Below are 27,581 nucleotides of genomic sequence, written 5' to 3'. Positions count from 1 at the left end.
GTTTTGTTTCTGAAGTAGTTTGAAAGAATTTCGGGGATCCCTTGTGCACGGTTTTTGAAGTAGTTTGTAAGAATCTCGGGAATTTTTGTCTCTGGATTTTAAAGAAGTTTGAAGAAATCTAGGGGACTTCTTTTATTTTGATTTTTAAGTAGTTTGAAAGAATCTCGGGGATTGATTGTGTTTGGCTTTTGAATTAGTTTGAAGGAATCTTGGCAATCTATTTCTTTTGTTTTTGCAGTAGTTTGAAAAAATATTGGAGATTTTTTATGCCTGGTTTTTGAAGTAGTTGGAAAAATTCTTGGGACCACTTTTGTTTTGGAAGAATCTTGAGGATTCGTTGTTTTTTTTAAGTTATTTTGAAGAAATCTCGGGGACCTGTTTTGTTTTGTTTTTGACGTAGTTTGAAAGAATCTTGGGTATTCTTTGTGCCTGGTTTTTGAAGTAGTTTTAAAAAAATCTTGGGTATCCTTTGTTTTGTTTTTGAAGTAGTTTGAAGGAATCTCGGGGACTCTTTTTGTTTTATTTTTGAAGTAGTTTGAAAGAATCTCGGGAATTTTTGTCTTTAGTTTTTGGAGTATGTAGTTTGAAGGAATCTCGGGGACCTCTTTTGTTTTTTTTTTGAAGTATTTTGAAAGAATCTTGGGTATCCTGAGTGGCTAGTTATTGAAGTAGATTGTAAGAATCTTGGAAACATTTTGTGTATGGTTTTTGAAGTAGTTTGAAGGAATCTCGTAAAGTCCTTTGATTTTGTTTTTGAAGTAGTTTAAAAGAATCTCTGGAATCCACTGTGTCTGGTTTTTGAAGTAGTTTTAAAAGAATCTTAGGGACTTTTTATGTTTTGTTTTTGAAGTAGTTTGAAAAAATTTTCGGGGATCCCTTGTGTACGATTTTTGAAATAGTTTGTAAGAACCTCGGGAATTTTTGTCTCTGGTTTTTAAAGAAGTTTGAAAGTATCTCGGGGACTTCTTTTGTTTTGACTTTTAAGTAGTTTGAAAGAATCTCGGGAATTCATTGTGTTTGGCTTTTGAAGTAGTTTGAAAGAATCTTGGCAATTGATTTCTTTTGTTTTTGAAGTAGTTTGAAAAATTTTGGAGATTCCTTATGTCTAGTTTTTTAAGTATATGGAAAAATTCTTAGGAATCCCTTGTGCCTGGTTTTTGAAGTAGTTTCAAAGAATCTCCAGAACCCCCTTAGTTTTGTTTCTGAAGTAATTTGAAAGGCTTTTGGGTATTCTTTGTGTCTGGTTTTTGAAGTAGTTTTGAAAGAATTTCGGGGACACTTTTCTTTTGAAAGAATCTTGAGGATCCGTTGTCTTTTTTTTTAAAGTAATTTCAAGGAATCTCGGGAACCACTTCGGTTTTATTTTTGAAGTAGTTTGAAAGAATCCCGAGGGCATCTTGTGTTTGGTTTTTGAGGTAATTTGAAGGAATCTTGTGGACCCCTTTTGATTTGTTTTAGAAGTAGTTGGAACGAATCTTAAAACCCCTTGTATCTGGTTTTTAAAGTACGAGTAGTTTCAAAGAATCCCCAGAACTCCCTTAGTTTTGTTTTTGAAGTATTATGAAAGAATCTTGGGTGTCCTTTATACCTGGTTTTTGAAGTAGTTTGAAAGAATTTCGAGGATCCCTTGTGTACGGATTTTGAAGTAGTTTGTAAGAATCTCAAGAATTTTTGTCTCTGGATTTTAAAGAAGTTTGAAGGAATCTCGGAGATTTCTTTTGTTTGATGTTTAAGTAGTTTGAAAGAATCTTGGCAACCTATTTCTTTTGTTTTTGAAGTAGTTTGAAAAAATCTTGGAGATTCTTTATACCTGGTTTTTGAAGTAGTTCGAAAAATTCTTGGGGACACTTTTGTTTTGGAAGAAAGTTATTTTGAAGAAATCTCGGGGACCTGTTTTGTTTTGTTTGTGTAGTTTGAAAAAATCTTGGGTATTCTTTGTGCCTGGTTTTTGAAGCAGTTTTAAAAAAATCTTGGGTACCCTTTATGTTTTGTTTTTGAACTAGTTTGAAGGAATCTCGGGGATTCCGTGTGTGTTTTTTTTTTTTTGAAGTAGTTTGAAAGGATCTCAGGGATCCCTTGTGTCCGATTTTTGATGTACTTGTAGTTTGTAAGAATCTCGGGAATTTTTGTCTCTAGTTTTTGAAGTATGAGGGAATCGCGGGGACCTGTTTTGTTTTGCTTTTGAAGTATTTTGAAAGAATCTCCAAGGCATCTTGTGTCTAGTTTTTAAAGTAGTTTCAAAGAATATCGGGAATCTCTTTTGTTTTGTTTTTGAAGTAGTTTGAAAGAATTTTATGGACCTTTTTTATTTTGAGTAGTCTAAAAAAATTTCGGGGATCCATCATGTCTGGTTTTGCAAGTGGTTTAAAATAATCTAATAATTTTAAGTACAGAGTTTGAAAAAGTCTCGCGAACCTTTTGTCTCTGGTTTTTGAAGTAGTTAGAAAGAATCTTGGGGACCCCTTTTGTTTTGGGTTTAAAGTAGTTTGAAAGAATCTCAAGAACCCCTTGTGTTTGGTTTTTGAAGTACATAATTTGTAACAATTTCGGGAATCTTTTGTCTTGTTTTTGAAGTAATTAGAAAAAAAATCTCTGAATCCCGTGACTGTGTTGTTTGTTTGTCTGTCTGTCTCTTTGTTTTCGGATTATAGTAATAATCTTTTCATCTAGTTAATATTTCGTCATCTACTTTTGACGTTCTCTAGTGCTTTTTAAATATTTCTTCCACAGAGTTTTCTTCTTTCAGCCCGTTTGTTTCATTTTCATTTACAATTTAATAACTGTCAAAATTCAAAAAGTTGTGTGGTCAAAACATGTTATATTGTTCGTAAGTTTCACGAACAGTCTGATCATATTAGTCAGAGTAGGTTAGCACAAGTAGATCAGAGTAGTGCAGGTAGTTTTTCAAGAGATGGGAGCCTAGTCGGTAGTCACGCTACACTTGATTTTTGAAGGTTTGTCTTTAATAGAATCTTCAAAAACCATAGCTGCCTCGAATGGTGTTTTTTTTGCTCTCTCAAAAGTTGCATATCATTACTTAATAGAAATCTTATCTGAGTGGCGGTCATTTCCGGGTTAGTGGTGGGGTCTAAAAATAATTTTAACAATTATAAAGTCTGTTGATTTGACACCTAGAAATATCCGTGTGATATATAGGGTTATTTAAGTAGTCGTCACATAAATAACGCTAGTGATAAACCAAGCAAAATTTTAATTTAAATCACTGTTCATACCACAGAGCCGTCCAACTGTCAATGCAAATTACAAGCTATGTAAATAAAAATAATTATGTAAAATTATGTACATAAGATATTGTCACATAAAATAAACTACAATTATATTTCTTTGTTGTTTTATGCCCCCAGGCACCACGTTGTTACCGCAGACCCGTTCTCGTATTTAAAACGTACATTGTCACATAGTTCACTATCGAACCTCCGACAGCTCCAACAATGTTCAAAAGTCAAGTGCAATCCCTAAAAATAAAAACATCCGGCAACAGGTTGCCAAACTCGCAACAGCCATTTTTTATTGTTCAATAAAGAAATTTTGCAACATGACAAGCCGTATAAAGCGCCACTAAAAAAAGTTTATTTATTAACATTCTGGTTGTTATTCGCACTTGTGGGTGGTTTTGAATCAGGATTCTCCCCGCTCCACCACTGCATTTGAATACCAGCTCTCGGCATCCCACCAGCTCACGACTTCTGTCTCTTCTTGTTTACTTTTAGAAATTCAGTCGCTCAACAGTCGTCGATATGAGTGTGTGACGGTTTCCCCTGCAAACGCGCGTTCACGTGCTTTACCATGATGTCGGTTCAGACTTACGAAAGTGCCGTTTTTTGCGTTTTTATCTATTTGATTGTGGCTTGTGACGGGATATCTGCACAAGGTGAGTCGATGAAAAAGTTTCGAACGTCGTGCGCTGAAAATCAGAGTTGAAAGAAATTTGTCATTGGAAATTTCAAAAAGTGGTCAAATTTGCTGCACACTCGCATCGTAACGTTGACTTTTAGGCATAGATGGACGTAACGTCAAAGTGACAAGTTGATTATAATTGCCGTTTCGACAAGGCGGCAAAAATAACGCCTACTTTGACGTGACAGTCATTATATGACATTCCGTACCTCCTACTTTTAACTGGAAAAATTTGCAAAGCACCCTAGACTGTATAACTGACAGTTTATTAATTCAAATGAAAAGTGGTATTTATGTAAAACAAAGATGACAATCATTTAATTAAAGACTATATTTACATATAAGCAAAAGAAATAAAAACATCAATTTCAAATTTATATACAAATTAACTCGATTTTACATGTATAAAGAAACATTTAAAAAATTGTATTCATCTATTCATCACTGCAGAAAATTAATCACTAGTTTTGGTTGAAAAATGTTCCTTATATATATGTAGTTCTGAAAAAAACAGTGACAAACAATTTTAGGAATTCTTTCTTCGCAAATATTTTCAATAAATTTCTGAAACGAATAATGAACTTAGTAATATTGAAAAATGGTATTCCTAAAATTTATTGTTATCCTATTTTTACATAATGCATAATGGATAACTCAAATTACATAGTAATTTTTGACTGTGGCTTCATATTTTACTCAAATACAACAAAGTAGTAACAAAGTTAACGTTTACTACATTCTGTAACACACTCTGACTCTCGAAAATTAGATAGATATTTTTTCCAAACAGTTCGATACAATCTAAATACAGTGGAAGCAGAATATCAAAATCATAAAATTTCGCTACCTCAGTACGTAATTTTAAGGATTCGAAAAATTCTAACAACCAAATAAATACTTATCTTGTGATAAATTGGGGAACTGATCATTTTTAAGATGATGTCACCTTAAAAATGATCAATTAATTAAAATTTCGGTACCTCAGTACGTAGTTTTAAGAATTCGAAAAATTCTAACAACTAAATAAGTAATTATCTTGTGATAAATTGAGGAATTAATCATTTTTAAGTTGATGTCACCCATTTTTGCAGAGAATGAGGAAATCATGAATAGTTATAAAGCGTATGAAATCAGAGAGTAATCTTTGAGTATGGCTTTATATTTTATTCAAAAACAATAAAATAATAAGAAGATTAGTTATAGGTTATAGCACATTCTGACAATCGAAAAGTAGATAGAGAAATATTTTCTCCAATTAGACATCTAGATGTTATAGATCTAGTTGAAACAGAACCATGATGATGTTAAATAATACGTCAAAATCATAAAATTTTAGTACCTAAGTATATTAAAAATTAAGAGTTTTGTTTTTCACCTCGTATATTTGTTAAAAAAAAAGCATTAATTTTTAAGTTTTTAGGTTCCCACGATTTCGGTAATTTTGACGTAATTTGGCAAATTCCGGGTGATAATGTCATAGAGCATATTAATGTGAAGAATGCAAGTATAATGCCGGATTTTTAACAAAGAATTCCAGTGATTTTAAGGAAATTTCAGTGCACAAAGTAATTTTAAGAATCAGGTAACTAAATATTTTCTAGAAAAGTATAGTAATTCCCACGAATTTCAGTAATTCTAAAATAATTCTTCAAATTCCGGATAATATTGCGAAAGCGCATAATAATTTAAAGAAAGTAAGTATAATTCCGGAACTTCTAAACGGAATTCTAGAGAATTTCGAAGAATTTTAAATAAATTTCAATCATTTCCGTGTAGAAAGTAATTTTAAGAATTCGAAAAACTAAATAAGTTCTAGAAAAAAATTTGATTCCGGATAGTTCCAAATCCATTAAAATTCGAGTAATTCCGGCGAATTTCAGTAATTCTACAATAATTTTTCGCGTAATAATGCTAAGGAGCGGAATAATGTGACGAAAGTATTATTCCGGAAATTCTGGAAAGAATTCCAAAAAATTTAAATAAATTTCAACAATTTCAGTATACAATCTTAAAAATTCGAAAACTAAATGTCTTCTAAAAAAGGTCCAGGAGTTGATCATTTCCAATGTTGCGAATAATATAATTTCACACATATATAGCTCCAAAACAATTGAAATTTTAGTAATTCCCACGAACTTCAGTAATTTTAAAATAATTTTTCAAATTCCGGGTAATAATGTTAAAGATCTTTATAATGTGAAGAATGTAAGCATAATTCCGGAAGTTTTACAAAGAATTTTAGCGAATTCCAAAGCATTTTAAACAAATTTCAGTGTACAAAGTCATTTTAAGGATCAGGTAACTAAATATTTTCTAGAAAAATCTAACATTTCCCACGAATTCCAATAAACCTAAAATAATTCGCCAAATTCCGGGTAATAACGCCAAGGAACATAATAATGTCAAGAAAGGAAGTGTAATTCCGGAATTTATGAAGAGAATTCCAAAGAATTTAAATCAATTTCAACAATTTATACATACAGTTTTAAGAATTCGAAAACTAAATATCTTCTAAAAAAAGTCCAGGAGTTGATCATTTCAAATGTTGGCAATAATATATTTCTGATTACGAATAGTCCCAAAACCATTGAAATTCTACTAATACCTACGAATTTTAGTAATTTTAAAATAATTTTTCAAATTCCGGGTAATGTAAAAGGGCAAAATAATCTGAAGAATGTAAATATAATTCTGGAAATTTTACAAAGAATTCCAGCGAATTCCAAAGGATTTTAAGCAAATTTCACTGTACAACGTAATTTTAAGAACCAGATAACTACATATTTTCTAAAGAAGTCTAATATTTCCCACGAATTTCAGTAATTCTAAAATAATTCTTCAAATTCCGGATAATAATTCGAAAGAGCGCAATAATTTGAAGAAAGTAACTATAATTCCGGAACTTCCAAACAGAATTCCAGAGAATTTCAAAGAATTTTAAATCTATTTCAATCATTTCCGTGTAGAGAGTAATTTTAAGGATTCAAAAATTAAATGCTCTAAAAAAAAATAGATTGCGGAGAGTTCTAAATCCATTGCAATTCGGGTAATTCCGGTGAATTTCAGTAATTCTACAATAATTCATCAAATTCCGGGTAATAATGCCAAGGAGCATTAATAATGTGAAGAAAAGAAGTATAATTCCGAAATTTTTGAAAAGAATTCCGGGGAATACCAAAGAATTTAAATAGATTTCAACTATTTCAGTATGCAGTTTTAAGAATTCGAAAACTAAATATCTTCTAAAAAAAGTCTAGGAGTTGATTATTTCCAATGTTGGCAATAATATATTTCTGATTATGAATAGTCCCAAAACCATTGAAATTCTATTAATAAATATTTTTCTATTTCAATCATTTCCGTGTAGAGAGTAATTTTAAGGATTCAAAAATTAAATTCTCTAAAAAAAATTAGATTGCGGAGAGTTCTAAATCCATTGAAATTCGGGTAATTCCGGTGAATTTCAGTAATTCTACAATAATTCGTCAAATTCTGGGTAATAATGCCAAGGAGCATAATGATGTGAAGAAAAGAAGTATAATTCCTGAATTTTTGCAAAGAATTTCGGGGAATACCAAAGAATTTAAATAAATTTCAACTATTTCAATAAGTATACAGTTTTAAGAATTCGAAAACTAAATACATATCTTCTAAAAAAAGTCTAGGAGTTGATCATTTCCAATGTTGGCAATAATATATTTCTGATTATGAATAGTCCTAAAACCATTGAAATTCTATTAATAAATATTTTTCTATTTCAATCATTTCCGTGTAGAGAGTAATTTTAAGGATTCAAAAATTAAATGCTCTAAAAAAATTAGATTGCGGAGAGTTCTAAATCCATTGAAATTCGGGTAATTCCGGTGAATTTCAGTAATTCTACAATAATTCGTCAAATTCCGGGTAATAATGCCAAGGAGCATAATGATGTGAAGAAAAGAAGTATAATTCCGGAATTTTTGAAAAGAATTCCGGGGAATACCAAAGAATTTAAATAGATTTCAACTATTTCAGTATACAGTTTTAAGAATTCGAAAACTAAATATCTTCTAAAAAAAGTCTAGGAGTTCATGATTTCCAATGTTGGCAATAATGTATTTCTGATTATGAATAGCCCCAAAACCATTGAAATTCTAGTAATTCCTACGAATTTTAGCAATTCCAAAATAATTTTTCAAATTCCGGATAATGTAAAAGAGCAAAATAATCTGAAGAATGTAAATATAATTCTGGAAATTTTACAAAGAATTCCAGCGAATTCCAAAGTATTTTAAGCAAATTTCACTGTACAACGTAATTTTAAAAACTAGATAACTATAAATTTTCTAAAGAAGTCTAGTATTTCCCACGAATTTCAGTAATTTTAGAATAATTCTTCAAATTCCGGATAATAATTCGAAAGAGCGCAATAATTTGAAGAAAGTAACTAAGGTATAATTCCGGAACTTCCAAACAGAATTCCAGGGAATTTCAAAGAATTTTAAATCAATTTCAATAATTTCAATGCACAAAGGAATTTTAAGAATTGGAAAACTAAATATCTTCTTAAAAAAAGTCCACATTACGAATAGTTCCAAAACGTGAATTTCAGTAACTCTAAAGTAATTCTTTATATCCTGAGTAATAATGTCGACGAGCATAATATTGTGAAGAGAGTAAGTATAATTCTGGAATTTTTGAAAAGATTTCCAGGAAATTCCAAAGAATTTTAATACATTTCAACAATTTCAGCATACAATTTTAAAAATTCGAAAAATAAATATCTTCCAAAAAAGTCCAGAAGTTGCCAATAAATACATATAATTCCAATTATGAATACTTCCAAAACCATTGAAATTCTAGTAATTACCGCGAATTTCAGTAATTGTAAAATAATTCTTCAAACTCCGGGTAATAACATGAAAGAGCATAATAATTTGAAGAAAGTGCATACAATTCCGTAACTTCAAGAAAGAATTCCAAAGAATTTTAAATCAATTCCAATAATTTCAACGCACAAAGCAATTTTAAAAGTTCGAAAACTAAATATCTTCTAAAAAAACAGATTACATAGTTCGAAAACCATTAAAATTGCAGTAATTCCCGTGAATTTCAGAAAATCGTAAAGTAATTCTTCAGATGCTGGGTAATAATGTCGAAGATCATAATAATGTCAAGAGAGTATGTATGATTTCGGAATTTCTGAAAAGAATTCCAGGGAATTATAAAGAATTTAAATAAATTTCAACAATTTCAGTATAAGATTTTAGGAATTCGAAAACTAAATATCTTCTATAAATGTCCAGGAGTTGATCTTTTCCAGAGTTGCGAATAATACATATAATTTCAAAAATGAATAGTCACCAAACCACTGAAATTCTAGTAATTACCGCGAGTTTCAGTAATTCTAATATAATTCTCCCAACTCCGGTAATAACGTGAAAGAGCATAATAATTTGAAGAAAGTACGTACAATTCCGGAACTTCTAGAAAGAATTCCAAAGAATTTTAAAACAAATTTAATAATTTCAATGCACAAATGAAGTTTAAGACTTCCAGGGAATTTCAAAGAATTTTAATAAATTTAAACAATTTCAGTATACGATTTTAAGAATTCGAAAACTAAATATCTTCTAAAAATGTCCAGGAGGTGATCTTTTCCAGAGATGCGAATAATACATATAATTCTAATTATGAATAGTCCCAAAACCATTGAAATTCTAATAATTACAGCGAATTTCAGTGATTCTAAAATAATTCCTGAAATTCCGGGTAATAATGCGGAAGAGCATAATAATTTGAAGAAAGTACCTACAATTCCGGAACTTCTAGAAAAATTCCCACAAATTCCAAATAATTTAAATAAATTTCGCGAATTTCAGTGTACAAAATAATTTTAAGAATTCGAAAACTAAATATCCTTTAAAAAAGTTGAAAAACCAGTAAATTTTAGTAATTCGCGCGAATTCAGTATTTCTTAAGTAAATTCGAAATTCCGTCTAAATATGCCAAACAGCACAATAATGTGAAAAGAGCTCGGAAAAGAGTAACTATAATTCTGAAATGTTTGAAAAGAATCTCATGGAATTCCAAAGAATTTTAAATAAATTTTAATAATTCTAGTGTCCAGTACTTTGAAAAAATCGAAAACTACATATCTTCTAAAAAATGCAGGAGTTCATTATTTCCGATAATAAAATGCCTGTTATGAAAAGGAATTTTAAATATATTTCATTAATTTCAGTGTAATTTTAAGAATTCGAAAATTTCAGTAATTCGAAAACATAATATTCAGAAGAAAAGACGCAGATCAAAAAGAATTTCAACGAATTCCGAAGAATGCCTGTAATGTTCTAAATAAATTTCAATAAATCTAGTGTATGGGAAATAATTCTAACAATTCGGAAAATTCAATATGAAATACAAAAATTAATAAGAATTAATTAAGATTATTTTTTTTCAACTTTCATAACGCTTTTGACTTTTTTTTTCATTAATACTGTAATAAAATGAACAAACACAATTTCAAAGAACCGTGGTAATTCCAAATAATTTCTAATAATTCCAACATGTGCAAACCAATTTCAAGAAGTTTAAAACTTCAGTTAAAAATTAATAATTCCGAAAACATATTTTTTTAATTTTATTAAAGCTTGTAGTGGAATTCCGTGATGAGCAGCGTCGAGGGACTGGCATTTCCAGAATCGGGAGCAATATATCTGTAATTCTGATTATTTCCAGAAATAGGGTCAACTGTCACCCTGAAGCTGCAATAATTCGTGTGAATTCTATTTCTATTTCACTAAAAATAAGTACATCATTTATTCCAGTGATTTCTATGTTTATTATTTATTTTGAAGTTGACGAAAATAATATAAATAAATATATGAAAATAAAAAAGTGCTTCAAATTTAAAACTAAAACGAATACCGTGTAAGAATCAATCTAGAAAAGAAGAACAAGTTTTTTCTGGTTTCTATCCCCCCGCAAAAATCCATCGCTTTGCATAATAAATAATCCCTGACGAGGTGTAATGCATGATGAGTGGTTAATGGCATTCGTATCTCTGAAATGGCACAATAAGAATTAAACATCCGAGTATCTGGCGCCGTTGTTATTAAAAGACCAGAATATATTATTGGAACGGAGTGAGAAGTCCCTTATTTAATTAACAATGTCATAAATAAGCAGTAATTAACGTTCTTGCCAGCTGGGCTCTTAAATTATTTAATTATTTTTATATGTCCTCAATGGCTCGGCCTGTTAGTCGACACCGCATTAACGTTAATATTTGAAGAGGTGATTATACACATCGATTTTAGGGACGAAACTGGATCAAGTTTATCCTCCCATGAAAAGTCGATGCTGTCAGCTCTGGAAGTTTTGGTGGCCCAGTATTCTCTTCAATTAAAACCGTCGCTTTGTGTAACTAAATAGCACGGCCTGTTTCAAGCAAGGCTACACGAGTTTATTTACGCTGTTTTTTCATTCGGTTTCAGTTTTATGAAGATTCCAAACATTAAATTTATGACCTGTTTGATGATTTATGACCGACTTTTACTCGTTTACACAATGAGTCATAGTGTTTTTTGTCCGGGTTTAATATAAAATCTGGTCGAATGGTTCAGGAAGGGTCGATAAAGGACGGTTAATTTTTAATTGTTTCTGAGCTGATCACCCCAATTCTTTATCGACGCTAGTAGCGTTGAAAATTTACCATTATGGCTTCCTTCGAACTTTTATCGAGAAGTATTTTTAGACGGCTTTGCTTAGAGGCGGTTGTTTTTAATAAACGAGTAATTAATTTTTATTAAAAAGTTAAATTTATTGCTGTTTAGAAACAAGTATTAATGATAATTTATGTCTTATTTTTAGTTTTAGTGAATATTAAGATTTTATTTTTTTGTTATCTATGAATGGAAACATTTCAAGCCTAATCAATCCGTTTGCATAAAATTAATTAAAGTGCAATTAAAAATAATTTATGATCACGCATGACTCGGAAACATGGAACGCATTATTGAGTAAGAATTACATATATTAACTGATACCATCCACTAGAGATAAAAGTTTCTGGTTTCGAAAATCCTTTTACACTCTCGTGTAATAAAGTCCAAGAATTTTGCAAAATTAACTCTCTGTGAACTAACGGTTGAAAGAAAATTTCTAATAAAAATTTTATTGACAGTTAAAACTTTAGTGCCTATGCCTAATAAAACTTTAAATAAGTTAAAACTTTGTGTTAATAACTGGCTATTGATTGATTTCAACATCGTAAAATATGCTAGCATAAAATTTTGATGTGATTTGTTCCACACGTGATACTGAAGAACTAGAAATAACTTAATCATAGCAAGTTTCTAAATTTAAAGTTTCAAAACCGCCACGGTCTATATATTTATTGTGCTAACGTTCTTATTTCTAAAGCCATAAATATCTTTGCTTATTGTTTGCTGTCATTTTAAGTGAGACCAATTTATCAAGTTCACATGTAGCGAAAGAATGGCCAGCCATTATCGACACCGCCCAAAAGCGAGGAGAATGTCGTCATTAGTCATGATGGTTAAATACATAGGGACGAAACAATGGCACTGAATGTTTTTTTTTTGCTTTGTTTTTACAAAATTCGGTTGTTTTAATGAGGTCCAAATAATTTGAGTCGAAAATAATACAGCATCCATTTTTTTCAGACGTGTTAGTTATTATCCCCGCAACACCGAACAGATTTAGCACATTTTTGTGACGTTTCAACATGTGTGAATGCTTTACAAATCGCGTTAGAATTTTAGCTTCACGTTTTCTCGATGTTTTATGAGTCCAAGAGTGCGAAAATAAAATTACATACTCTTGTACTTGTAGTTTATGAATCCGCCTTGAGATTTTAAAATTGCATCATCTCATTTTATACGAAGAGCACTCTCGTCGCATTCTTGCGATGCATAAACATAAACAATCGAAGTTAGGCATGTAATGTAATTTTCGTTTTTTTAAATATCTGATATTTCGTTTTTGAAGGAGAAATCAAAATATTTTAAAAACCGAAAAATTGAAAAATCAAGAATTTTAAAAATCTAAAAAACCAAATATTCAAAAATAAAAATATCGCAAAATTAAAAATGTCTAAAAATTAAGAAATCGAGAAATCGAAAAGTCGGAAAATTAGCATACACCTTAAAAAAATTAAAAATCCGGAAATCGAAATATCAAAAAGTTTAAGACATCGAACTGAAAACTGAAACTGAAAAATAAGAAAAAACGAGAAATCGAGAAATTGAAAAATCTCCAAACTATACTCTCACAAAATTGACAAATCGAAACATCAAAACATTGAAAAATTGGAAAATCGAAAATGCCAAAAGTCGAAGATTCTAAAAACCGAGAAATCGAAAAATTAAACTTCCGAGACAACGAAACAGAAAAAGATGGAGAAAATGAGAAATCGACAATTCTAGAAGTCGAAAAATCGGAAAATCGGGAAATTAAAACAGTCCAAAATTGAAACATTTTGAATTAAAAAAAAATCGATAAATCAAAAGTCGGAGAATGGAAAATCAGGAAATTGAACAATCGAATCATTGAAATCTCGATAAATCGAGAATCGAAAAATTGAAAAACTCAAAAATTAAAAAATCGAATAACTGAAAAATTTAAAATTTTAAAAAATCGATAAATCGAAAATTGGAAAATGGAAAAATCGAGAAATTGAATAACAGAAACATCGAAATTTTGATTAATCAAGAATCGAAAAATTGAAAAATTGAGACATTGGAAAATTAAAGAATTGAACAATTGAGAAACTGAAACATTGAAGAATTGAAAAATTAAAATTTCGTATTTTTTGATTTTTCAGTTTTTTGATGTTTCAATTGAAAAATCTCCAAACTGAATTCTCGAAAATTGAAACATCTAGAAGTCGAAACATAAAAAGATCGAGAAACTGAGAAATAGAAAATTCTAGACGTCGAAAAATCTAAAAATCCAGGAATTGGAACAGTCCAAATTAATTTTTGAAAAATTTAAAATAAAAAAAATCGATCAATGAAAAATCGGAAAATCGAAAAATCGGGAAATTGAATAATAGAAACATCGAAATCTCGATTAATCCAAGAATTGAAAAATTGAAAATTGAAACATTGGAAAATTGAAGAATTGAACAATTGAAAAATTGAAACATTGAAAAACTGAAAAATCAATATTTCGTGTTTTTGATTTTTCAGTTTTTCGATGTTTCAATCGAGATATTGAAAAATCTCCAAACTGAATTCTCGAAAATTGGAAAATCGACACATCGAAAAATTGAAACATTTAGAAATCGGAACATAAAAGAGCGAGAAAATGAGAAATCCGGAAATTGAAACAGTCCAAATTAATTTTTGAAAAATTTAAAATAAAAAAATCGATAAATGAAAAATCGGAAAAAGGAAAAAAGAAAAATTGAATAATAGAAACATCGAAATCTCGAATAATCCAAGAATCGAAAAATTGAAAAGTTGAAACATTGGAAAATTTCGTGATTTTGATTTTTCAGTTTTTCGATGTTTCAATCGAGATATTGAAAAATCCCCAAACTGAATTCTCGAAAATTGGAAAATCGAAACATCGAAAAATTGAAACATCTAGAAATCGAAACATACAAGAGCGAGAAAATGAGAAATCGATTATCCTAGAAGTTGAAAAATCGAAAAATCGAGATATTGAAACAGCCCAAATTAATTTTTGAAAAATTTAAAATGAAAAAAATCGATAAATGAAAAATCGGAAAATGGATAAATCGAAAAATCGGGAAATTGAATAATCGAAACATCGAAATCTAGATTAATCTAAGATCGAAAAATTGAAAAGTTGAAACATTGGAAAATTGAAGAGTTGAACAATTGAAAAATTGAAAAATCGAGAAAATGAAAATTTCGTGTTTTTGATTTTCCAGTTTTTCGATGTTTCAATCGAGATATTGAAAAATTTCCAAACTGAATTCTGGAAAATTGAAAAATCGAAGCGTCGAAAAATTGAAACATCTAGAAATCGAAACATAAAAGCGAGAAACTGAGAAATCGAAAATTCTAGAATTTGAAAAATCTAAAAATCGAGGAATTGAAACCGTCCAAGTTAATTTTTGAAAAATTTAAATTAAAAAAAAAAATCGATAAATCAAAAATCGGAGAATGGAACAATCGAAACATCGAAATCTTTATAAATCGAGAATTGAAAAGTTGAAAAACTGGAAAAAGTGAAAAAATTAAAAATCGAAAGTTTAGAAAATCCAAAATTTAAAAATTGAAAAAATTGATAATAGAAAAATCGTAGAAATAAAAAATCGAGAAATCGAGAAATTTAAAATTTAAAAAATCCAAAAATTAAAATATCGAAAAATTGAAGAATCAGAAGATTGAAAAATCGGGAAATCGAAAAATTCAAACAAGGGACGGTCGAAAAATTGCGAATTTTAAAAACCGAAACATTGGAAAATCAAGGAGTTTAAAAATGGAAAATTTGAAAAATCAAAAATTCAAAAAATTGAAAAACCGAAAATTCGAAATCCTGAAAATCGATAAATCGAGCAGTTGAAATATCAAAAAGTCGAAAACGTATTTATTTAATACATCGAAAAATTGAAAATGTAGAAAAATTGAAAAATCGAAAACTTGAAACCCTAGAAATTGAAAATTTCCTTAAACTGAATTCTCGAAAAATTGAAAAATTGAAACATCGAGAAATCAAATCATAAAAAGAACGACAAATTGAGAAATGGACAATTCTAGAAGTCGAAAAATCGAGAAATTAAAATAGCCAAAAATTGAAAAATCAATAAGTAAAAAATTTAAAATTTTAGAAAATCGATAAATCGAAAAAGGAAAATGGATAAACCGAAAAATCGGGAAATTGTACAGTCGAAACATCGAAATTTCAATAAATCCAGAATCAAAAATTAGAAACTTTAAAAGATCGAAAACTGAAAAATTGAAAGATCCAGAAATCGAAAAAATGAAAATTCAGGAATTTCAAAAATCGAAAATTTGAAAAAACAAGAATTTTTAAAACCCAAAAAATCGCAAGCCGAAGAATGAAAAGATCGGGTAATCGAAACATCAAAGAATCGAAAAATCTAATTATTAAAAAAAAAAATCCGAAAATTAAAATATCGAAAATTTAAAAATTCTGCAGAATTGACAAATCGAAAAGTCGAAAAATTGAAATATTAAAAATTTAAAAATTGGGAAATCGAAACGTCAATAAATTTAAGAAATCGGATAACTGAAAACCCAAATAAACTGAAACATCAAAAAAACGAGAAATTGAGAAATTTAAAACCCCCCAAACTAAAATATCAGAAAAACGAGAAATGGAGAAATTGAAAAACCCCCAAACTAAATCTCGAAAAATGGAAAAATTTAAACATCGAAAAATCGAATCATTGAAAGATCGAGAAATTGAGAAATCGATAATTCTAGAAGTCGAAAAATTGAAAAATCGAGAAGTTAAAATAGCCCAAAATCTAATTTTTTGTAAAAAATTTAAAATAAAAAAAAATTGATACATCGAAATCCGGATTTGGGAAAAACCGAAAAATTGGGAAATTGTACAATCGAAACATCGAAATTTTAATAAATCGAGAATCATAAAATTAAAAAATTGAAAAACTTAAAAATTTAGAAACCGAAGAAATGAAAAATCAAGAATTTTTAAAATCGAAAAGTTGAAAAACCGAAAAATCGAAATCCGAAGAATGCAATGATCGAGCAATCCAAACATCAAAAAATCGAAAAACCTATTTATTAAAAAAATTAAAATATCGAAAAACTGAAAATGTTGCAAAATTGAGAAACCGAAAACTTGAAAAATCCAGAAATCGAAAAGTCGGAAAATTGAAATATAAAAAAAAATTTAAAAGCGGAAAATGGAAACGTCAAAAAATTTAAGAAATCGAACAACTGAAAACCCAAAAAAATTGAAAAATCAAAAAGACGGGAAATCGAGAATTGAAAAGTCCCCAAAATGAATTCTTGAAAAATTGATACATCAAGAAATCGAAACAAAAAGGTCGAGAAATTGAGAAATCAACAATTCTAGAAGTCGAAAAATCGAAAGATCGAGAAATTAAAATAGTGCAAAATCGAAAAATTAAAAAAAAATTAATTTAAATAAAATATATAAATCGAAAATGGGAAAATGGAAAAATCAAAAAACTGGGAAATTGAAAAATTGAAAAATCGAAAAACTGAAAAATTTTAACAATTGAAAAAATTAAAAACCTCAAAATTGAGAACTCGAAAAATCTAAAATTTTAAAATTCAAAAAATTAAAAATTATCTAAAACTTAAAAATTGGAAAAATTGACAATAGAAAAATCGAAGAAGTGAAAAATCGAGAAATAGAAAAATCTAAAAATAAAAAAAATCTAAAATTCGTAAAATCGAAAAATCTACAATTTAAAAAATCGGTTAAAGGTTGTTTCCCGCGCCCGTGAAGCACAGTACAACAAATCCAGCTTTTTTAAAAGATTCTAATATTTAATCTTGCAAATTTGATTTTTTTGCAAATCTATAGGAATACATAAAAAATTTAACAACAGTCGTAGTTTCGGAAATATGTGTCTAATAAAAATCGACACAGACAGATATACAAACAGACAGACAGGCGACAGGCAAATGAAAACGGGCGACCTATTTTTCGTGTTCTAGGGGTCATGAAACGTCGACAAAACGTAAAAGTAGTCGGTTACGATACTTGTATGTATCGCAGGTGAAGCAAAAAATGGTCAAATAAAAATATTAAAAAAGGTACGATGACTAAGAAAACGCTTTACTACAAAAAAATTTAAACTTGGTCGGAGAGTAAGTAAATTTTACAATGACCTTTTAGCGTATCCGTACATGGGGCTCCACGCTGGTAAATCCGGTCCTGTCCGTGCATAATTTTTGGGTTCCGTTACGCAAAAACGCTTCCGAATTTGGCGTCCACAGTCTGTATTCTCCACAGCTGCCGTTCGTCCCGCTCAAGATAAACGGCAACCTCTTGCATCCGCGTTAAAAATCCAAAGAATGTTGCAAGCAAGATGTAAAGCTGTCTGTAGACACCTGATTAATTTCTGTTAAAAGTCGACCTTGGTTACGTGATCGTTTTACTTTTTTCCAATTACATTCCGGTACGGAATAATAAGTTTAATAATTTATTATGGTAATAAGCTCACGTGAACCTTTCCGCGTGCTGGAGCCCCGGAATGCCAATAAATGTCGCTCAAACAATCGCCTCCGATCGTTTGTTCTATTTTATAGTTTCACTTTCGTCGACAGAAGCCCATCATTCATCCAGTCACGTTTTGCTCTCAGTGATAACTTACTCCAGCTGGCCAATTTGGCGAAAGAAGAAAACAGTGATTGACAGGCCATTATGGGCATAAATAAGCCCCCGGCCCGACAACTTGTTAGTTAACCTTTCCGATCGCAGGAATATGCAAATTATTAATATGCCATCGCGCATTCACAATTTATTGACGCAATTTAATTTGCTCGAGCGCTTTTGCTCGTTTTTTCCGAATTTTGCAATTTGTTTTCGAATGGTTGATTTATTCCGCCACGACTCGCCTGTCAAAAAACAACTCAATTATAAGTTGATGATTGATGTGACAAATGTGAGCTTTTTTGCTGAGACGGTTTTATGTGTTGCAGATTTAATGTGCTGTTCGCATACCACGGGCTCCTGCAGAAGTGTGTGCGAGAAGGTGAGTCAATCTTCATTTTTGGGTGGAAATGGACTATGCAAATTGAATGGGACGGGTTTCGAGAGGAATTGCTTTTATCGAGGTGCACCTCTGGAACGCGATTGACGAGCTTGTACGCCGAAATGAATGTCATCAACCAGAACAAACACCGGACTCGACTTTTTTCGACTCGACATCGCCTCGCGAGCTGAGATTTAGTCGAAGTTAAGCTCGTTAATGCGAAAACAAAACGCAACTGGTTTTGGACAAGGCGCGATCGGTGCGAAATAACAGAACTTAAATTAATGGGACGCTTGATTTGCACAAAAACTTTGCAAGCTTTAAAGCCAGTTTTGATTAACTGTGCGTGGTTTTGGCTCAATTTGAGTTGGCAAGGACGTCTTCAATATCCTGATATGTTAAAAGCTTCGAACATGTTCTGGAAAAAAGCTTAGGAATAAATTATGTAACGAAGCATTCATTCCACTTCAACTTGACCTTTAAGACGCTAGGTTAGTCGGTTTAGACAACCTTTGTTTGCTGTAAAGTGTACACGCTGAGTCGCTATGCGCGATACCTCATTAATTATTATTATTAAAATCATACAAAAATTGGATTAAGGTAGGTCAGGTGAGGTTAGGATAGGTTAGGGTTGAGCTCAAAGTGAGCCAGAATCCTCACCATATACTACTAGAAGTTACTCAGGAGCTAGTAACCTGGTTTAGACTACCTGTGTTATTCAATTTTCAGGATTAAAAAAAATATATATTTTCAAACCGAATGTTTCAATTTCAGTAAACACGCTACATTTTTCAATCAGCTTGTCGAAATCCATACCCCAGAATTTTTATAATTTTCCCAAAAGCTCAATTTTTCCTGTATGAAAGTTTTGACATTTTGCCGAGTAAGTATTTTCAATAATTATGATTCATTTCTGCAAAAATTTCAACCATTTTTCCAGAATCGTCGAAATGAAAAATTATAATTCTTGAGATATTCTAAAAACCCGAATTTGAAATTGCTTCTTTTGAAAATCTTGGTTCGAGATCGTCGACATGCTATATTTTTCGAATCGACTTCCCAAAATCATGTTTCAGATTTTTTGTGGATTTTTAGTCAATTTTCCTGAAAGTTCAATTTTGCAATACCCTCCAGTACCCGAAAATTTGACGTTCCTCCTAGTAGCTTCGAAAATTACCAAAAGAGTTCCTTTTCCAAATTTCTTCATTCTTAAGTGTTTTTTGGCTTTACATGTCGTCTAAAATTTCAACTATTCTTCCAGAATTGTCAAAATGAAATATTACATTTTTTAAGATATTTTAAAAATTTGAGTTTGAAATCGAATATTTCCCGGATTTTTTGAGCAAACTTTTCGAAAAATTTAACTTTTCAAAATCTACCCTCCTGCATGAAATTTTTGACATTTTCCCGAGAGTTTTTGAAAATTACAGAAGGAGTTCATTTTGCTGATTTCGACCTCTTCAAGTGTTTTTCGGATTCTTTTCTGCGAAAATTTAATTAATTTTTCTAGAATCGTCAAAATAAAGAAAATATAATTCTTTAGATATTTTAAAAATTCGACTTTGAAACTGCATATTTTGAAAATCTTGGTTCGGGGTCGTCAACATGTTATATTTTTCGATTCGACTTCCCTAAATCTATGTCTCAGATTTTTTTGTGGATTTTTAGTCAATTCTTCTAAAAGTTCGATTTTTCAATACACTTCAATACCTATGAAATTTTTTAAGTTCCTCCGAGTAGCTTCGAAAATTGCTGAAAGAGCTCCTTTTCCAAATTTCGACATCCTTAAGTGTTTTTTGGCTTTACATGTCTCCAATTTCAACTGTTCTTCCAGAATTGTCAAAATGAAATATTACGTTTTTTAAGATATTTTAAAAATTTGAGTTTGAAATCGAATATTTCCCGGATTTTTTGGGCAAATTTTTCGAAAAATTCAACTTTTCAAAATCTACCCTCCTGTATGAAATTTTTGACATTTTCCCGAGTGTTTTTGAAAATTACAGGAGGTTCATTATGCTGATTTCCACTTCTTCAAGTGTTTTTCGGATTCTTTTATACGAAAATTTAAATAATTTTTCTAGAATCGTCAAAATAAAGAAAATATAATTCTTTGGATATTTTAAAAATTCGACTTTGAAACTGGCTATTTTGAAAATCTTGGTTCGGGGTCGTCAATATGCTATATTTTTCGATTCGACTTCCCAAAATCTATGTCTCAGATTTTTTTGTGGATTTTTAGTCAATTCTTCTAAAAGTTCAATTTTTCAATACTCTCCAATACCTATGAAATTTTTGACGTTCCTCCTAGTAGCTTCGAAAATTACCGAAAGAGCTCCTTTTCCAAATTTCGACATCCTTTAGTGTATTTTGGCTTTACATGTCGTCTAAAATTTCAACTATTCTTCCAGAATTGTCAAAATGAAATATTACGTTTTTTTGAGATATTTTAAAAATTTGAGTTTGAAATCGAATATTTCCCGGATTTTTTGGGCAAATTTTTCGAAAAATTCAGCTTTTCAAAATCTACCCTCTTGTATGAAATTTTTGACATTTTCCCGAGTGTTTTTGAAAATTACAGAATGTTCATTTTGCTGATTTCGACTTCTTCAAGTGTTTTTCGGATTCTTTTCTGCGAAAATTTAAATAATTTTTCTAGAATCGTCAAAATAAAAAATATATAATTCTTGAGATATTCTAAAAATTCGACTTTGAAACTGCATATTTTGAAAATCTGGGTTCGGGGTCGTCAACATGCTATATTTTTCGATTCGACTTCCCAAAATCTATGTCTCAGATTTTTTTGTGGATTTTTAGTCACTTCTTCTAAAAGTTCAACTTTTCAATAGTCTCCAGTACCTATGAAATTTTTGACGTTCCTCTTAGTAGCTTCGAAAATTACCGAAAGAGCTCCTTTTCCAAATTTCGACATCGTTTAGTGTTTTTTGGCTTTACATGTCGTCTAAAATTTCAACTATTCTTCCAGAATTGTCAAAATGAAATATTACGTTTTTTAAGATATTTTAAAAATTTGAGTTTGAAATCGAATATTTCCCGGATTTTTTGGGCAAATTTTTCGAAAAATTCAACTTTTCAAAATCCACCCTCCTCTATGAAATTTTTGACATTTTCCCGAGTATTTTTGAAAATTACAGAAGGTTCATTTTGCTGATTTCGACTTCTTCAAGTGTTTTTCGGATTCTTTTCTGCGAAAATTTAAATAATTTTTCTAGAATCGTCAAAACAAAGAAAATGTAATTCTTGAGATATTTTAAAAATTCGACTTTAAAACTGCATATTTTGAAAATCTAGGTCAATATGTTATATTTTTCTCATTTGCCAAAATCAGCTTTATCTTGGAAGCTACTAGTACCGCCCACGCACCCTATCTTGTTTTAGGAGGTACATATGTCATTGCCGAAATTAGTTTTATCTTAGCAAATACTGATGACTAATTTTTCAAAAATTACATTTAACGTTTACATGATATTCATAATACACATACAAAATTTGACAGCAATTGGTCCAGTAGTTTCAAAGGTTACTCGTCTTATAAAACTAGATACAGACACTCGACAAACAGACAGACAGACAGATGGAAACGGCATCGAAAAACGAAAAGGCGAAAAATCCAAAAAAGTGAAAAATCAAAAATTTAAAAATTTGGAAAATGGAAAGACCAAGCAATGAAAACATAAAAACAATAAATCGAAAAATGAAAATATAGAAAAATTGAAAACTCGAAAAATTGAAAAATTCCCAAAACTGAAATGTTGAAAAACTAAGAAAACAAAAACTTGAAAAATCGAGCTATCCAAATAAAGCAAAGTCGAAAATTTTTAAAAATCGAGCCACAAAAATGTCGAAAAATCGAAAATTTGGAAAATCGAAATGATGAAAATCCAGAAACTGAGAAATCGAGAAATTGGAAAATCGCGAAATGGAAACATCAAAAGATCGAAAAATCGAAAAATTGAGAAATTGAAATAGTCCAAAATCGAAAAAGGGGAAAAGTCAAAAACGAAAGATCGACCAATCGAAAATTGAAAAATCAAAATTGTCTAAAATCGAAATTCACAAAGTCGAAAAGTCGAGAGATCGAAAAATTGAAAAATTTAAACTTAAAAAAGCCCACAAATCGAAAAACTGAAAAATTAATTCCGAAAAATTGAAAAACCAAAAAATAGATAGATATAGATTGAGAAATCGAAACAACAAAAAAGTTAAAAATCTAAAATTTAAAAATTCGAAAATTTGAAAATTTAGAAAATTGAGAAATCAAAACATCAACAAATCCAAAAATGAAAAAATTTAAATATCGAAAAATGTAAGATTTAAAAAGTCACAAAATTTTGAAAAGTCGAATAAGTAGAAAATAACAAAAATCGAAATATTGAAAAATCCCAAAATGTAAACATTGAAAATTTGAGAAGTTGATAAATTGGAAAGACGAAAAATCGAAAAGTTGGAAAATTAAAAAATTGCCAAAAACTGAAAAATTGGCAAATCGAAAATTCAGACGCACAAAAAGTTGAAAAAGTTGAAAGCTCTAAAAATTGAAATATTTAAATATTGAAAACTTGAAGAATTAAAAAAGAAAAATCATAAAACTGAAATATCGGAAAATTGAGAAATCGAAAAATTGAAAAATCACGAAATCAAAACGTCGAGAAGTCGAGATGTCGAAAAAGCGAAATATGTAATCCAAAATCGAAAAATGGAAAAATTCAAAACTGAAAAATTTAAGCTACAAAAAACCGATAAATCGAAAAACTGAAAAAGCTAAAAACGAGAAGGCAAAAAATCGAAGGATTGAGAAATCGAAACAACAAAAAAGTGAAAAGTTTAAAATTTAAAAATTCGAAAAATTGAAAATTTAGAAAAATAAAACATCAACGAATCAAAAAATCAAAAAATTGAAAAATCGAAGAATGTAAGATTTAAAAAGTCGCAACATTTTGAAAAATCGAATAACTAAAAAATCAAAAAAACAGAAAGTCGAAAAATGTAAAAATTTTAAAATCGTAAAATTGAAAAATCCCAAAACTTACAGATTGAAAATTTGAGAAATGGAAAAATTAGGAAATCGAGAAATCCGAAAATTAAAAAATCGATCAATCGAGAAATTGAGAAATCTAAAAATGCAAAAATTGAGAAATCTAAAAATCCAAAAATTTCGAAACGCCAAAAATTGAAAAATTTGAAAAATCGAAAAATTGAAACATTAAAAGATCTAGAGTCGAGCAGTGGAAAAACTGAAAAACTAATTCCGAAAAATTAAAAAATCGGTAAATCTAAAAACGAGAAGGCGAAAAAGAAATATTGAAAAACTGAAAATTTTCAAAATCGAAGCATTGAAAAGTTCCAAAATTGAAAAACCCTAAAATTTTAATGTATATCGAAAATTTGAGAAATAGAAAAGACGAAAAATCAAAAGTCGAAAAATCAAAAATCGATTCAACTAGAAATTGAAAAATCGAAAATCCAAAAATTAAAAACGCCGAAAGTTGAAAAATTGAAAAATCGAATAATTTAAGAATCGAAAAATTGAAAAATCGTAAAACTGAAATATCGGAGAATTGAGAAATCGAGGAATTGAAAAATTGACAAATTGAAAAATCCCAAAACTGAAATAACGAAAAATTGGAAAATTGAAAATTTAGAATCATAAAAAGTTGAAAAATTTAAAACCACCAAAAATTGCAAAAATTTGAAAATCGAAAAACTGAAAAATCAAGAAAGAAAAATCGTACAACTGAAAATTCCTAAATTTCAAAAATCGAGCAATTCAATCGACAACTGAAATATAGAAAAATTGAAGTAATCAAAAAATCCAGAAATTGAGAAATCAAAAATCGGAAAGCCAAAAAATTGAAAAAATGTTATTCAATTTTAAGTTATTTCTCCGAAAGCCTATATCTGAAATAAAAGTGACTATTGTAAAATTGGACATGACGTCATTCCATTGTTGGTGGGGATGATCAGGCAAATTTTGATTCGTTTTTACCATTGAAAAACAAAATTCGACAACAATCGGGCCGGCAATTTCGGATATTATCTGTCTAATAAAAAGCGGACAGACAGACAGACGGACGGCCGGAAACGGGAGCCATGTTTTTTCGTACCCAAGGGGTCAGTAAACATCAAGAAAACATAAAAAAGTTGTTATACAATTTGCATTTTTTGCGAAACTTTGGATGATTAGTGTAAAAAAATCAAAGCGGATTCATAAACCACAAAAAGAGGTGTATGTAGTTTAGAATATTATCTGTTGGTCCCATGAGGGTAACCCTTCATAACCCATCGTGTTAAGTTGCAGTTTATGTAAGTAACTACGCTTGAATTAACATAATGTACGTTATCATTTATCAGTTGTGGTTCTTTCAATATTGTCCTCCATAAAGCTGAGTTTATAATGCGATTTATATCTAATGAACCCTCTTACCATACAGTTACACGTGAAGGTTAATCGCTCCGACGTGAGGATCACTATCTTGTTTTGAAAGATACATAAAATTAACTAATAGGGTGGTAAGTTTCTGCAACGTTGTTTTCGTTATTTTTGTCAAATAGTACTCCCGATATATTTTACGATTCCTCTGAACTTTTAAAAGTTTTTGAATTCAAAAATACATATAAAATTTTATTTAATGGAAGAGTTACAGTTTCATTATTAACGCAACAAGTACTAAAATAAATCTCAACAATCCTGAAATAAAAAAGTACTTAAATCCGGATCTGAAGTACCTAGTTGTAAAATCCAAGTGTTCTGTTCTAGAAATAAAACGATACAAGTTTAATCACTGTATAAATAACTTGTAGTAGCGTGCAATTTTTCATTCATTAAAATGTTAAAATTACGCAACGAAAAAAATAAGTGAAACATCCAGTAGAATCGTAAATAGTTAGATTGGAGACCTAAATGAATCTCACTACGCAAAAACGTTTCTTCCGGAGTCCGCAGGAAATGAATAATCATCCATTATCAGCAGTTTGAACTCTGTATAGTTTCATTTAAATAGGCAAAAAATGCAGATAAAGACGTTAATGGGAATTCTTTAGAAATACTAACAAAAATATTTTTTTAATAAAAAATCTTGTAAAATTGTGCACGGTTTTGACATCTGTGTATCAGAAAGTCTACAAAAATGCAAATCTCGCTTGAAATTCCACAGTCCATTTTCGAGCAGCGCCACCACTATTCTCCATACTTTTATCGCTTTTCGTTTCACGATATTTCAATTTATTACGCCAATAAAATGTTTAGTATCAGCCTAGACAACCTAAACCGCATTCAAACAAGCAAAACCTTGCACCGTGGCATTTCACTATCATAATTTAGCCACGCTGGAAAGATAAAAACCAACGCAGCGATAATTGCCGACACCCATCTGTTTGTAAAATAAACCAGAAACTTCCTTCTAAGCTCACTAACGTCTTTATCCGTACCACACTCACTGGTCGTGGACTAATATTTGAACAGAGATTAGAACGGCAGTGTTAAATTGTTTTCTCTTGATTCTACTAATTATTATTTATCTTTGTGCTCAAACATGTTTATCCATATCTGTAATTTATGCTTACGGTTTGGTTTGATAACCTCTTATCGTCAGAGGTCCGCTTAATGCGGTTTACTGCAGAGGTCTGACTTGGGGCCTTCACTGTGTTTTATGACGTCACGGTCTGACTACTTCATTAAACCAATTACTGTTTGCTAGTTATGCGGGGGTGACTTGTTTACACTACTTCAGTAAAATCCCTTGTTACATATTTATTTAATTTAATTTATTGAAACTAATTAATTTTTTAGTGGCGCTGCTGCATAAATTTACCATAAATTACGCCTTAAGTGTATTATAATTGTAACACTGACTTTAATAATGCGTTTTATTGCATTCTTTTGTTGCCTTGTACTAATTAATTCAGTGCAAAGGCGGCCACCATACGGGTTATAAAAATGCAGTTTAGGTAGGCACTGGTTTTATTGTGGTGCTACTTTTGGCTAACACAGTTTAATGAACCGGCTAAGTTTATATCAATCAGATTCGTTTTTTGTTACTTGAGTTAGTTTTGTTTGAAGCGTGTTGTTTCAGCTTGTTAGTTTATCGGTTTATCGGTTGTTAACGTTCTCTAGAACAAGTGGCATGGTCTGTTTGAAAACTTCTCTACCGTGTTATGTTTATGGATGTATTGTTTAATTTTACGCAAATTCGACAAAGTTTGTGTGATATGGTTTCTACGATTTAGTTTGCTTCTGAGAGAAACCGGTTTACATATTCGTCTTCTTTGCAGTATTATTATAGGACAATGATTTTTTTTTAGTAAATACTTATTTGATAATTTTTAGAAGTGACGTCATCGATCTTTTAGAGGGGTTAAATTAGCATATTGTTATGTTGTAATCTTTAACGCAGCCTTGTTTTGCTAAAAATGATTGTTGATTTAAAGGTCCAGATCATAAAATGACAAAAAACACATAAATCTAGATTTACAAACGGTTTTATTATATTTAAAACCTAAAATATCTCTAAATTAATAAGCCGTCTTTATGTGTTTTTAGGAGGAGATATTGTATAATTTTACCAATTTGTTTGTTATGACTTAAAGTTATGAAAAAACAGAATATTTTAAAATTATAGAAAAAAGAGCAAGAGATTTTCTTTTTTTACATCAAATAGTTTTTGATTTTAACTTGATTTTTTTGTAATTTGCGGGTATTCTTTCAAAATTCTCGGGAGTTGTTTATTTAATTTCATGATTTTTACTTCTCGAACGTAAACTAAGGAAGTATTGTGATAGGGTCCATCCGACGAATGCCTACTTTCATGTTTTCTCGATATTTCATGAATCCTAGTCAGATAATCGTCGAAACTACTAGACCGATTGTTGTCAAATTTTGTATGTATACCTATTGGAAAAATCATGCAGATGGTAAAACGCTGACCAAAATTTAGCTAATCATTCCAAT

General features: G+C 30.0%; 1 protein-coding gene across 1 annotated transcript in view; it reads left to right on the top strand.

Moving 5' to 3' along the window:
* The first annotated feature begins 3,687 nt into the window (after positions 1-3,687).
* LOC135132336 (reversion-inducing cysteine-rich protein with Kazal motifs) overlaps positions 3,688-27,581 on the top strand; it is a 137,793-nt gene continuing 113,899 nt past the window's right edge. The window contains exons 1-2 of the mRNA XM_064060406.1: positions 3,688-3,892; positions 18,564-18,616. Coding sequence (XP_063916476.1) covers positions 3,808-3,892; positions 18,564-18,616 — 138 coding nt within the window. The 5' untranslated portion in view covers positions 3,688-3,807. The remainder of the gene's footprint in view (positions 3,893-18,563; positions 18,617-27,581) is intronic.

Source organism: Zophobas morio, unplaced genomic scaffold (assembly GCF_036711695.1).
Source record: "Zophobas morio isolate AGI-343-1 ecotype UQ-CSIRO unplaced genomic scaffold, CSIRO_AGI_Zmor_V1 ptg000021l, whole genome shotgun sequence".
Classification (NCBI taxonomy): domain Eukaryota; kingdom Metazoa; phylum Arthropoda; class Insecta; order Coleoptera; family Tenebrionidae; genus Zophobas; species Zophobas morio.
The sequence above is the reverse complement of the archived record's forward strand: the minus strand, read 5'-3'. Positions and strand labels throughout refer to the sequence as shown.